Here is a 13,643-nt window from a genome sequence, read left to right on the forward strand (position 1 = left end):
GAGCCAGGCAGGGGCTGCTTCAAAGCCAATGGTCATGTTGGACTGAGGCCTAAATGCAGAGCTCAGTTGAGTTCCCAAAAGTTGGGGCGTCAGAGTGATCCTAGTGGAATAAGTATAGAAGTCCTGAGGGAGAATGAGGTTGTCTTGCTCCAGGTAGCAAGGAAGCCATGGAGGCTGGAAATTAGAGAGCTGGAGAAAGGGGGGAGTAGAAATCCGGGGAGATGGTCAGAGTACCCTGCAGGGTCCTCACTCACTATCAGTGAAATGCATATGATGAATGCAATGGGAGGGTCACGAGTGGGGTTAGGCAGACAGGGCCTGCCTTAATGTTTAATGATTTCAACCTGGTATGTGGAGAACAACCCACAGGAATAAGGGACAAAGTGGGACATCAGTGAGGAGGCTACTATGGGGATTAGGGTAGTCTGGTTTGGGGAGGGTAGAGCTGGCAAGACTTGGTGACCATCTGATTGTGGGCCTGAAAGTCAGGGAGGTATTTAGAGTCCAGGGTGACCCCAGGTCTGCAGCTATCATGTGGATAGTGGGATCATGTGAAATGGGGGGACCCTTACCTTCTGACCCTTCTTCACAATGCCAGCATGGATCATTACTGACCAAGCCTTGGAAACCCCTCCCCTAATGGCCATGGTTTCTATTACCTGCAGGGCTGTGGGAGTGAGCACCTCAGGAACTGCTCCTGAGGACAGGGCCATCCTGTGATGGCCCTCAGCGTCACCTGAGGCTGTTGGGCTGACAAGACATTCAGACTGTGCCAGAGTGTAGAGTGGCAAAGCACTGTCTTGTCCCCTACCCTCTCCTCACTTAACCCTTGGCTCTGGTCTCCTGCCTGTCCCTGCTAGATTGGTCCTCAGTAACCCCTCTGCTGGGGCCTGGGATGGAGGTGAGGCAGGTGTGCTAAACTTTTTGGTGGGGAGGAGTGTCACTAGGCCAGGGCCTGAGGTGGGACATAGTTGGACCTCAACAGAGGAGGCCACCTCCTCCACCAGTGTGTTTCAGTGTAAGAACACAGGAGAGGCAGGCCAAGACAGTGAGTAGATTCATTGAGGGGCACTCTGAGAGTCCGGAAAGGGTCAATTACTGAGTGAGAGGCAGAAAGGAAGGAAGGGGAAGAATAGAGGTCTTGAGACCAGCTGACCAGGGTGTGACTGGCCCTCAGGAGGGAGTGTGGGATCAAGATTTCCAGTCTCCAAACCCATGGCCCCCCTTTCCCAGAGCGATGCATGGTGCTGGCATATTACCGGCTCTCAAGTCTCTTTCCCCTCTGTTCACCCCCAATTCCTCACTCAAGGAGTCTGTATCCTCTCTGGATCCCCAGGTTTGCTTGGGGTGGGAGTAGTGGGGGGACCACGAGGTCCTAACATCCCTCCCGCTCTGCGGGGGGACTTGCCGGTGAGTCATGGCGCAGGCTCTAGGCTCAAGCCTCGAGTACTCAACACTGCGTGCGAACTGCTTGATTGGGCAGGGTAACTCCACACTCCGGGCCCCTAAAAAGGGAGGACATACATCTCACTCAAAAACGAAACATTCTAACCTGGCCTCTCCAATCCGCATTCCTAATCCTCCGCCGGTGGCGGGAGCGGGAGGCAGGCGGCAGGGGGTTGCCTGGGCCGGGATTGTCTGAACAACCCAGGTGCTCTGGGGTCGGGTGCGAAGAACCAGTATGGGGGCTGCGCAAAGGTCCTGGTCAGCTCTGGTCCCCTAAGTCCCTAGAACTGCCTGGGACTCACTTCTTCCCCCTTTCCCCTTGCTTTGACCCGGGTCGCTCAGCAGCGGCGAGCACTAAATTGCCGCTCAGCCCGACCTGTTCCAGATCCCAGATCACCGAGGCGCTGTGGAGCGTAAACTTCGAGTACCGAGGACTGGGTCGGGTACCCAGCAGTGGTTGGCTGGGTGTGCCGGGTAGGTGGCGGAGAGCGTAGAAGCCAAGCTGAGCCACGACCGATCGATGAGCTCGGCGCGCAGCATGGTCAAGGGAGCTGGCCCGGGATGAGCGGGGGCGGGGCGGCAAGCTAGCCTGGGCGGGACGCGCCTGGCGGTGAGTCCCTATTGGCAGGCCGTTTGAGAGAGGTGTATCGTGATTGGCCCGATCGCTGTGGGTGGTGGCGGGCGGCGGGGTTAAGCGCGTCGCCGCGCCCGGCCTAGGCGCGAGCCCGGAGCGCTGAATCCGCACCTCGGACCTGGACCTACCTTCTCACGCCATGGGTCTCTTCCTCTGCCCCTACGGCGCAGCCCTGCTCCCCGGTGGCCTCCTGTTTCTCCTGCTGCTCGCAGACCCGGCGTTCCCCGCTGGACGTCCCCCTCCGGTGGTCCTGGGTGAGGCTCGCGTCCAGTCGTGGGTCTGTTCGCTCGTGCGTCGGGCAGGACAGGGAGCGAGAGGGAGGGCTGTCTTCCCAGTTTGCATCTATTCTAAGCACGGAGTTGGGGAGCGTGTGACTGTCGTGTCACCTGGGTCGGTCCGTCCACCTCCCGCCATACTCGGCGCGGGTGTGGTCAACCTCTCTGTCACATTCCCTGTAGAATATGGGGCTAAGAGGGAAGGTTACCGTGCAGTTTTCCATCTGTTCGCCTATCCACAAAAGGCCCAAATCTTGCCTCGCCTTATCCCCATTTTTTACTTGCAAAAAACAGGTCCTTTTGCCCCACTCCTGAGGGCCAGTGCTGGGGAAAGGTGGCCTCAGACTTGGCCCGCAGGAGACTTAGCTTTAACTTGGGCTTGGCTAGGAGGCTGCCTCCCTCAGCCCTTCCAGCCTCACACAGAGGGCATGGCTGGAAGGAATCTCTTTGGAGAAGGATTGCTCTCCTTTGAGGAGAGAGGGCTCCCCTCAAACTTATCAAATGGGTGATATTGTGCCTGAGGTAGAAGGCCCTTGGGAATCTGAGGATGACTAAAGACAGGTAAGAGTTGGGACAGTGGCTATGAACAGATGTCAGAAAGCATGCCTGTACTTTTACCCTTCCAGACCTCCTTGAACTAAGTGTTGGGATTAGGAGACCTCTCCTGTTACCTGCTCCTTGATCCTGGCCCCAGTAACTGTTCAGGAGTCACAGTGTTTCCTTGTGGTGGTGGGCAGAGATGAGATCTCTGTCTTGAGAGCCTTGAATGCCTAATGCAGGCTGTCGTTCTCACCCAAAGGTAGTGTGTCGGTGAGCAGCCAGGACTCCTGAAGGCAGAGGCATGCTGAGGTATATGTTACATACTGGGTCTGCTGCAGTATGACCCCTATGCTGTTTCTGCTGGGAATATTTTAAAGGGGATGATGCAGATCACAGACGGGTAGGATTGGCAGGCAGTTTGGTCCTAAAGAATCCCCACCGTGAGCTCGGGGCCAGGAAATGCTCCAGGAGGATGCTGGGCCCAAGTTCACTATGGGAATTAGGCAGACTTGGCCCTGCTTTCCCTAAACTTGCAGAATAATCCACAGAGATGAGGTCTGTGCTGGGCAAGCACAGAGAATCCACTGACCCAGTCAGGGAAGGCTTCCTGGAGTAAGCAGCTGGAGCTGTGGTGAGGAGAGAGTTCCTGGCAGAGGGAACTACATATCAGAGGGAAGGAGGCAGTCCAGGCTCTCTAGAGTGGAGTTGTGCGGGGAGGAGTGGTTTATGTAAGCTCGTGACTGGTTGTGTCATCTGGACTTTATCCTGGGGGCCCTCAGGGAGCCATGGGTGGGCCTAAGGAGTTCTGGGTATAAAGGGTGTGGCCTTGGGAAGTGTGTGGTCCTTGAAAGACATGCAGCCTTTTCTCCTGGATTGGCGCTAACTGCACTCATTAATATACTGAGTTCTTGGTTATCCTAGGTCACAGCAGAGGAGCGTCACGCCCAACCCAGTCACAGAGCAACTGAAATCCTGACTTGCCCAGCTTCTCAGAGAGTGAAGCTGTTGGCATTAATCCTAGGAAACCCCATGGTGGGCAGTGGACAAGCTATTCCTGGGCACAGAGCAGGGACCTGCCCTTGGGCACCAAAGGATCAGCATCCAAGGGTGACCAGCCTCTATGGGTGGGACTCAAATTGGTGGTAGAGGAAGCAGAGGCCAGAGAAGTGACACAAGAAGAAGACCGTGGGCAGGGGGAAGGGTCTACAGTAAGCCATCTCTACCTCTCCCAGCCTTAGTCTCTTCAGCTGTAAAGTGAGCATAATAATGAAGTTCTCTTTCAGTGTTATTTGAGGTGAAAGGCACATGGATGGCTCTTGTCCTAGTTCTAGGCACAAGGGGGCTCAGGAAGTGACCATACTATTTTTAGAGGTCACGCAGCCTGACCAGGGTAAAAGACATCCAGGCAAAGCAGATCTGGTGACTTCCTCTTTCAGCCATTTCCTTTGGTGGAGATAATGACCAAGGTCTCTGCACTCCCCTGCCCGGTCCACAGGCATGTCAGCCAGAGCCTGTCATGTTGGGGACTCCTCACTTCTGCACCTACATCATGAAAGGAGGTGAAGGCAATTGCTATGCCTGCCTGCTGTGGCTGACCTGAAATGGACACTGAAATGGTGCGCAGGATGGGCGTGCCCTCTGCTGGGCTGGATTCACAGTCTGAGCCCAGTGAATGCCTAGGAGAGCCAAGCTCTGGTTGTTCATTCTGTGATCATGGATCCTAAATGAGTACGAATTTGGGAGGTGTCGGGAGCATGGCATGTGGGAGCAGGTGAAGCCTGAAAGGTCACTGAGAGTAAATAGATCCTAAAGTGCCTTGAATGTTGGGCAGTGAAGCAACGGGTATAGGTTTGAGTGTCACAGGCCCCCCAGGGCTCTGTGTAGACTCGATAGGCCAGCTTGGGTAGAGAGAAGTCATCCTTGAGGCCCTCTCTATTCACCCCCACCCACCAATGGGCTATGGCCAGAATGGTGTGTTGGTTCAGGTTAGCCATCTCCAACACTTGGTCCAAGGGTACTGAGATGCTAGGGCCCTCTAGATGATCAGCCCTGTGAAACCTTACTGGACTGTGGCCTTTAGCAAGTCCTGGGGACGTTGGTAGGTCAGCAGGTGCCAATATGAGCTTCTTTCAACTGTGTTTCTGTTCATGGGCTCCTTCCACAAGCCTGTCTTGGAGTGCTTTGTCTGGTTCAATTTTGATGGGTTAAGTGGCCCAGTGCTCTGTCCTGTTTCTCATTCCTTTGGTCAGAGTGAACAAGCCCCTGCCAACAACTCCGTTGCGTGGGGTGGCTGTGGGTGGAAAGCCTTTGGGTTCAAGTCTTGAAGGTGCCAGCCTCCCGGACCCAGGGTCTCATGAATGCTGTATGCTTTGCTACAGTGCCTGGTGATTTGGGCAACCAGCTGGAGGCAAAGCTGGACAAGCCGAAGGTTGTGCACTACCTCTGCTCCAAAAAAACGGACAGCTACTTCACACTTTGGCTGAACCTTGAACTGCTGCTGCCTGTCATCATTGACTGCTGGATCGACAATATCAGGTGGGAGCTGGGGCGCAGACGGGGTGCTGTTCAACAACTCAACCTAAAGAGGCCTCCAGAGTCCATTTCCATCTCACCCCCACCTCAAGAGACTGCGAGGTCACTGACCTTTTTCCCTTCCTATTTCCTCGGTCTGGTAGGCACCACCTTTTGCAATCTCAGACAGAACTTTCTTCCCTCTCCCACTGCTCTTGACCGTACCCTCTCCTTTCCACGCCTTGTGCCTCAAGCCCTAACCCTGGTTTCTACGCTTTAGCCCCTGTTCATAGCCTCAATGCGGCCCCAACCCCTTCCCTTGCCTCTGGCTTGGCCACACTTGCCCCTTCAGCTTCTTGTTCTTCCTGGGACATGCCATGTTTCCATGCCTTTGCAGATGCTGTTCTTTCAACCTGGAATCTACTTCTACACCCTTTGCCTGATAAATTCCCTCCCGTTCACCCTTTAAAACCTAAGCTAGGTCCCTGCCACTCCCGAGCTGTTAACCTCTCCTTCCCCCATGCAACCTGCCTGTTTCCTCTAATCCTCCGCAAACTTTGTTTCCAAGGATGTTTCCATATATTAAGAATTACTGTTTACTGAATATATACACCGTGCATTTTACATACTTTCTTTCATTTAGTCTTATGGCAACCCTATGAAATAGGTGCTGTTTTCAAACCTGTTTTGCAGTGGAGGAAATCTGGAAGCTGAAATCCGTTACAAAATTGCCTAGGGTCACTCAGCTCATAAGGGGGAGAACCAGGATTCAAACCTAGAATTGTGTGACCCTGAGCTGTTTCCCTCCCAGACTGAGCTCCCTGAAGGCAAGGACTGTATCTCCTTTATCTTTATAGCAGTAGAACCTAGAACACAACTGGTGCTCAATAAAGGTGTGAGCCGTATGTAATCTTAACAAATTAAAATTTTTTCCTGGAGCTTTACTTTCCCAGTTGTAATCTTAAAAGAGGCCCACATTGTTGACTCTTTCCCCTCTGTGTGTGTTCAGAGTTATTTCTGGGCTGTTGATCTGTATTTCTATTTTTGTACCAGAGACATGGTCTCAGGTACTGCCAATTGAAGGTGTGGGCTGATACCAAGAGGGGCTCATCTACCTTTATTGCTCCTGTGACCTATTTAGACTTTCATCCAACACAGAGCTGCATTGCTTTCCAGAACTATTTTCTGCACTTTGCTGAGTGGCCATTCGGATAATCTACAGATTGCCCTAGAGATAGTAGGCCACCAGGACCTATTATTTGGGTCAATGTGGGGGAGCCTATCAGCTTTCTGTGGCTGATCTTTAAGGGGGGTGGAACCAAGGCCCACCAGGTCGAGCCTATGTTCTCTCAGGCACATTTACCTCCTTGGTATCAGGGGAGGCCAGAGCAGGTTCCAGGTCTGGCATAAGGCTTTCCTCCTGCTCCCACTACCCCGGCCTTGCCTGTCCACCCACGTAGCAGCCAAGGAGCTGGCTGTCTCTTGGTCTGGTTCTGTCGTGTGCTGCCCTCATTGTCTCCTTTGCCCTGTGATGTGTTGCGGTAGTGACAGGACCTGGGTCTGTAGGGATGAGCGGTAGGCGCCTGTGAGGTTAGCCTCCCTGCCTTTTGGTGTCAAGTGTGAGGTTCGTGGCAGACCTAGGCCTGGTACTTCCCTCTCTCAGCCAGAACCAAGACCTGCATTCAGGGTGGGTGACATTGAGAAGAAGGGAATATGGTCTCAGTGGGAGTCCTGGGGTCGATTTTTGGAGTGAGCCTTGGTGGGAGTCCTCACTCTGATCTGTGCTTTATAAACTTGCTTTGTTATGTGGGGCAGGAACAAACTTTCATTGACCCTCAAGGTTCTTTTGGCTGGTCTAATAATCAAATAGATGTGAGATAGATTAGCAAGAGAAGATAACCAAACTTATTATACATGTGTGGAAATCCCACGTACATGAGAGAATCAGAGAGCCCCCCATGCACGAGAGGTTCAGAGACAGAAAGGAATGAGGTAAGATGCCCTGGGGGCTTCAAAGGGTCATTGCAGAATGATAAGAAGAGCAGATGTTTAATAAATAGAAGTTTGCCCTGCCTATATAGGTGGGTCAAAAAGAGATCGCTGATAATCTCTTATTATGGGCAAGCCTCCTAATTCAAATACTTCTAGGTAGTTAAAGGGAGGGGCAGAAGTTTCTCTTGAGCCGGACTCAAGCTAAAATTGCCCTTAGCTCAAAATAATCTGTACGCCGTGGAAGCACATCTCCGGTGACTAGCTCTGAACCCTCACAGTTACTTTCTGGTCTCCCCTATACATCTGACCAAACCTGAGGATGGGAAGGGAGTACAGCTCAGGACACAGGGCAGTCTTGAGAGACACCCAAGTTCAGTGCCACCTCTGTGTCACCAGCTCAATATCCCCTCCTGACAGGCTCGTGTATAACAGAACGTCCCGGGCCACCCAGTTTCCTGATGGTGTGGACGTGCATGTCCCTGGCTTTGGGCAGACCTTCTCACTGGAGTTCCTGGACCCCAGCAAAAGCAGTGTCGGTATGTAGCCCTTCTCATGCTTTCCAGGAACGGGGCCGGATGGAGGTTTTGCTGGACTCCTAGAGTAGGAGGAACCCTGTTTGTTTGAAGGGGTAACCTGTGACCTGTCTCTGATTGATGTGGGCACAGAGCACTCCTTCAGGGACCTTCCTGCAATAGATGTCACAGTCTCCTTGGCAAGGGTGGTGTAGGTGATGACACTGGCTGCAGCCTCTGTAATCCTATGCAGTTCTGTCTACAGGTTCCTATTTTCACACCATGGTGGAAAGCCTTGTGGGCTGGGGCTACACACGGGGTGAGGATGTCCGGGGAGCCCCCTACGACTGGCGCCGAGCCCCAAGTAAGTGGTCACCCTTGTTTCCTACCTGAGATCTTAGGAGGTGGGGACAGGGAGGTCACACCCACCACAGGACCTGGGCTCTCCCCTACACCTGGACCTCTGGTGCCTCGCCCAGTGGTGACAGTTACCACCCCTGGTCAATCTGTCCTGTCCTTCCCCACCCTTCTCCCCAGGCTTTCTGGGCCTCTGAGCCCTGCGGAAAGATAGTGAGTCTGAGGAGGGAAAAAGGAACCCCTTTGTCTCCTATCTTCATGGCACCTGAGGGAAAACCAGCCCATTCCCACTGGGATTTTAGCACTTTCCCCACTAGTCCTGGGTCTGGCCTGAGAAACAGTCAGTGATTTCAGGTGCCAGGACCCTTCTTGCCTGACCCCTGCCTGGCTCTGGCCTGCAGATGAAAACGGGCCCTACTTCCTGGCCCTCCAGGAGATGATCGAGGCGATGTACCAGCTGTATGGGGGCCCTGTGGTGCTGGTGGCCCACAGTATGGGCAACATGTACACGCTCTACTTTCTGCAGCGGCAGCCACAGGCCTGGAAGGACAAGTATATTCGTGCCTTCGTGGCATTGGGTGCACCCTGGGGGGGCGTGGCCAAGACCCTGCGCGTCCTGGCCTCAGGTAAGCCCCTGCCTGGCCCAGCATGGGGGGATGTGTTGGGGGTGGCATTTTCTCGTTCCCTCTACAGCATCCTCACGTCTCTTCTCTTGGGTCTGAACCCTTCTTTCTCCAGAATGGTATTCTTTTCGAAATACCTCTTTTTGCTAAAGAGAATCCAATACTGCTCCTAATGTTGTCTCTCTCTAGTTGACCCTTATTGTCTGTGTAACTCTCTTACTGCGTGAACATGGAGTGGCAGAACTGTTGGTCATACAGCTGCTTGTGCACATGTGTACACACACTGTTCTCAGGCCTGGGTGGCCTAACTTGCTTTGACCCAGAGTTCTTTGGGGAGTCTTCTCCCTCTCTCTTACCCCCATCCTCACTTCATTCCACCTTTGCCCCAGAGAAGGAAGCCTAGACTACAGTTTCCTGTTTATGAATTACAACTCCATGTGTAGCAGCGGGGAACCCCTGTGGGCAACACAGGGAGGAAGCAGGTGCAGATCTGTTTGGGCCTGCTTGCTAGGCAGTTGGGAAAGCCATCTCCTTCCCCGTTCTTCCCCAGTCCACCTGCCTTTCCACAACTGTCAGAACCTGCCAGCTGCAGCCATAGGGCTTGCCTCCCTCTGCTAGGATTAGGTGTGAGTCCCATGGCCCCTCACTTTAGGAGCCATGAGGCAGAGCTGTGCCAAGTATCTGATGAGCTTTCTTCCTCAAGTCACTGGCAATGCCTGACCTGCTTGTTGGTGAACTGATTATTGTGATCAGGTCAGACCAGTGCTCATCCCAGTAGTGACCCTGGGTTGGCTGGGCAGCTTCCCTGTGAGTTCTCTTAGAGCTTTGCCTCAGATGCTGGGAAGTTGTTCTCTTAGGCCCTGGCAGTCCAGGAGCAGGGGTGGGGGAGGGGTGGTAGTCATGGACCCTTAGCTAAGGGGTTCCCTTTCTTTGGAGGTCCTAGAGCCAGGCCCCACCAGGCAGAGCTGTTTTACTACGGTCAGTCAGAGAGGTAGAGTGATGATGGGTGGCCATGGGTCCTGAACAGGGTCAGAGGTTCCTGTTCCCAAGTTCTAGCTCAATCTCTGGAGGTCTCACCTGCTGGTGGGTGTGTCTGTGTTATTGGCATTCCTATGTGAGAAGGACTCTCACTCTGTCTGCAGCCTCCTCTCCTGCCCTGTCCAGGTCCGTGACAGGTAGGTGACTGGTATGAGACCAGGGCTGGCTGGCAGCAGGCCTAAGCTTAGGAAGAATGTTTACATAGCCCAATGTAATAAAAAAATAAATAAAAAAGAAAGAGGAACGTGCCTGTGAGCTGACCATTTGCTGATTCACCTTCCATAAGGTCAGTGTCCACAGGCCCAGTGATAAGTCACACACCATGTGGGTTTGTGTTGCCTAAATCCCAGGTGACAGAATGCAAAAGGAAAGAAACAAGTCTTGGTTGGGTGCTTCCCGGATGTATCAAAAATAAAGGGAAACAGTAAAAGCCGGTGCAGGCATGGGAGTTATAATGGTAACAGTGGAGAGAAGTTGGTGCGCTGACTGGGCCACTGGCTGGGGTCCAGCAGGGTCCCTGGTGGTGAACATGATGCCCCGCCAGATTGCATTCCTGAGCACACTCACTGGAGCCCTCTCCCTGCAGGGGACAACAACCGGATCCCGGTCATTAGTCCCCTGAAGATCCGGGAGCAGCAGCGGTCTGCAGTCTCTACCAGCTGGCTGCTGCCCTACAACTATACCTGGTCCCCTGAGAAGGTGTTTGTGCGCACACCCACGACCAACTACACGCTGCGCGACTATCACCGCTTCTTCCAGGACATTGGCTTTGAAGATGGCTGGCTCATGCGGCAGGACACGGAGGGGCTGGTTGAAGCCATGGTGCCACCTGGCGTGCAGCTGCACTGCCTCTATGGCACTGGTGTCCCCACGCCAGACTCCTTCTACTATGAGAGCTTCCCGGACAGCGACCCTAAAATCTGCTTTGGTGATGGCGATGGCACTGTGAACTTGCAGAGTGCCCTGCAGTGCCAGACCTGGCGCAGCCGCCAGGAGCACCAAGTATCATTGCAGGCACTGCCAGGCAGCGAGCACATTGAGATGTTAGCCAATGCCACTACCCTGGCCTATCTGAAACGCGTGCTCCTTGAGCCCTGATTCTTGGGTTAGGCAGGGCTGTGCGATAGCTCAGCTACAGCTGCTTCTCTTGGCCTCCAGGGCTGCCATAGCCCATGAGTTTAGCAGTTTGTGACTGACCATCCATGGCCCTGGGACTTGGAGTTTGAAACGTCTGCCATGGGGAATACTGTTTCTTATCCTTTCTCTGGGAATGAGGAAAGAAGAAATAGTCTGGACTCACTTGAGGGACCCTTAATGGAAAGACTGCTGCTGCTGATGGAATTGTGACCTCAGGACTGGCTCCACGGCTGGATTGGCTAGCACCTGGATCCAATCCCCAACTCAGGGGCCATGTGTTCCTCCTACCCCTGTGGCCTTTTCACATTCACGCACCAGGCCCTGGCCCCTTAGCCTTCCATGAGGGATATGGCTGAACTGTGGTCCCTATTCCCAAAAGTCCCAAGGATGGGCTCCTGGTCCCTGAGGTGATCCTTCCCACACGCTGGCCACAGGTAAACCTTTTACTGGCCATGGGTGGCTGGAGCTGCTGGCTTCTCTGTGGCCTAGCTGCTCCACAGTCTGACTGGTTTTTATGGGGCAGCCCAGTTCCCCCTGCGGGCAGGGGTGGGTTGTGTGCTCTGTGGTTCCCAGGCCCTGGGTATTTACTCCTACCTCCCTCACTTCCAAAAACAGCCTAGCTCAGGATTGGACAGCAGACGCCGCCCTCACCCTCGAGCCAGTTCTGAGGGCTGTGTCCCAGGAGCTCTGATCCCCTTGGTTGGGCTGTTTCCCACAGTATTGATGCTGGCTCCCTTTGCCCTGGGACTGTGGTTCAAGGAAGAGCAAGGCCCCGTGCTCTGGCCTTTTAGATCGTCATGAAAAAAGAATTCAAGGAAGCAGCCAAGGTGACTCAGAGCTTCCCTGAACTGCCCTCTTGCTAACCCCACCATGTTGCCACTCTGCCCTAGGGTTTCTCTAGCACCCAAGTGGGCTGGCACAGGGCTGAAAGGAGACAGGGCTGCTGCCTACACTGCCCAGCACCTACCTCCACCAGGCAGCTCAGTGGTGTTTAGTGTGCAGGGATTAGCTCCGACACTTGAGTGGGCCCCTGTGAGAGCCAGGTGCCTTGGAGGCCCCTTGGGGGTTTTCTGTCTGTCTCAGAGGTGCTGCATGGATCTCCCTGTGATAGCAGGGCTGGAGAATCTGGATCTGCCGTGGTGGGCTTGGTTTCCAAGTCGGCAACAGCCAAAGGCCAAGACATGGGTCTAGCCTCTAGAGCGGGGCCCCAAAGCCACGGTGAGACTAGACTGCTGCTCTCCCACAAGGTTTCTGTGGAGCCGGATTTTCTCTGTTGTGTACATACCCAGCATCTTTCTCTCCCTTCGTTCCTGAGTGGTGGGTCCTGCACGGGACTCAGAGCAGGCTGTACCTCGATTCTGGCAATAAAAGTATTCTGGATGCTGTAAAGTACCCTGGCCTAGGCTCTGCTCTGAGCATGAGAGGAGGGAGGTAGTGGACGGGTGAGAGGGCTAGAGAGGTAGGTAATCTGGGATTAGACTTTTCCTGGAGCCTTGATGGGCGCTCAGCACCAAAGCGTAGCTCCTGTGCACCTCTTTAAGCTTCATCCTCCTGCCCCCTCCTTGGAATCTGTTTCCCCTCCTGGGACCTGAAACATCCCTGTTGGAATGTAGCTCCTGTTTTTGTCTAGTCAGCAGGCCTCACATGCCACCTCAGATCTGAGTACCAAGGACAATCCTGCAGGTCACCCTGGCTGGACTCCCCAGTCTTTTCTCTCAGCTCGCCGGTCTCAGCATCCTTTGAACCTAGAACTCCAGACACCACCCCTCTACTTTGTTTCACCTCATCTGCCCACTATCTGTCCTGCTTTGGGGACAGAATACGACTGAGGGAGGAAGAGACACTAGACTGGGACCGGTATGGACAGAGGCCAAGAGGGACAGAGACAAGGACTAAGAGACTGGGGACCAAGTGGAGATGGATAAAGACAGAAACAGAGAGTCTGAGAGAGGGAAACATGCATAGGAATGGGACCCAGGCCTGAAATCTGTGGTGCAAGAGCCACGAGCCAGGGCCAGTTGAGGTGGTAGCCCCAGTTCCTGCCTCCATGGGGCAGAGCCAGCCTGGGCTTCAGGCTTTGAAACACTCTGAGCCACTAGAGGGCACTCTGAAACCTCTCACTACACCAGTTACTATTGGCCAAACCTGGGGTGGCCCAGAGAGGGTGAGGATGACTAGGGATACACTGCATCACCGGCCTTGGTAAAAGGATGACAGCACGAAAGTGAGCAAACCCTTACCCCCAGGCCCTGTACGCAGCCTGACTCCCAACTCTGCAGACACCCACACAGCCATATGGTGGCCTTTCAGCCACTCATTCACCCTTGACCCATTTCAGCTGAACTGTCACCCTTGGTTTCATAGCTGCAGAGAGGGCATAGAGTCAGAGCAGGCTTCAGGACCAGCAGACCGGGTTTCAAATCTGAGTTCTATGAGCTCGTCGAATAGCCTGGGGAGTCTCCTGACTTCCCTGACCCTTAGTTTGCTCCTTTGAAGAATGGGGATGAATAAATATACCCTGCAGGATAGTCCTGAGGAACACTGGTGGTGTTGGAGAACATCCAATTCAGTGCTTGGT

The 13,643-nt window shown here is 53.9% G+C and overlaps 1 protein-coding gene across 3 annotated transcripts; it reads left to right on the top strand.

Annotated features, from left to right (window-relative positions):
• Positions 1 to 1,872: 1,872 nt before the first annotated feature.
• On the top strand, positions 1,873 to 12,454 carry PLA2G15 (phospholipase A2 group XV). 3 transcript variants are annotated; one of them, XM_081032664.1, is made up of 6 exons: positions 1,873 to 2,334; positions 5,274 to 5,430; positions 7,816 to 7,934; positions 8,176 to 8,274; positions 8,669 to 8,893; positions 10,515 to 12,454. In XM_081032664.1, the coding sequence occupies exons 1-6, from the start codon at positions 2,220 to 2,222 to the stop codon at positions 11,024 to 11,026; spliced, it is 1,227 nt and encodes a 408-aa protein (XP_080888790.1). In that variant the 5' UTR covers positions 1,873 to 2,219; the 3' UTR covers positions 11,027 to 12,454. The 3 variants fall into 3 exon arrangements, with proteins under 3 accessions (XP_080888790.1, XP_080888791.1, XP_080888789.1); XM_081032665.1 differs by having other exon boundaries at positions 2,111 to 2,334; positions 8,794 to 8,893; XM_081032663.1 differs by having other exon boundaries at positions 2,120 to 2,334; positions 8,164 to 8,274.
• Positions 12,455 to 13,643: the final 1,189 nt, after the last annotated feature.

This window comes from Rhinolophus hipposideros (assembly GCF_964194185.1).
Source record: "Rhinolophus hipposideros genome assembly, chromosome: 21".
Taxonomy (NCBI): Eukaryota; Metazoa; Chordata; class Mammalia; order Chiroptera; family Rhinolophidae; genus Rhinolophus; species Rhinolophus hipposideros.

Excerpts from the sequence above, each read along its gene's own strand:
- PLA2G15 (XM_081032663.1), top strand. The coding sequence starts at position 2,220 with ATGGGTCTCTTCCTCTGCCCCTACGGCGCAGCCCTGCTCCCCGGTGGC. Across the intron at positions 8,275-8,668 it reads CGACTGGCGCCGAGCCCCAA|ATGAAAACGGGCCCTACTTC; the intron begins GTAAGTGGTCAC and ends TCTGGCCTGCAG. Across the intron at positions 8,894-10,514 it reads CCTGCGCGTCCTGGCCTCAG|GGGACAACAACCGGATCCCG; the intron begins GTAAGCCCCTGC and ends CTCTCCCTGCAG.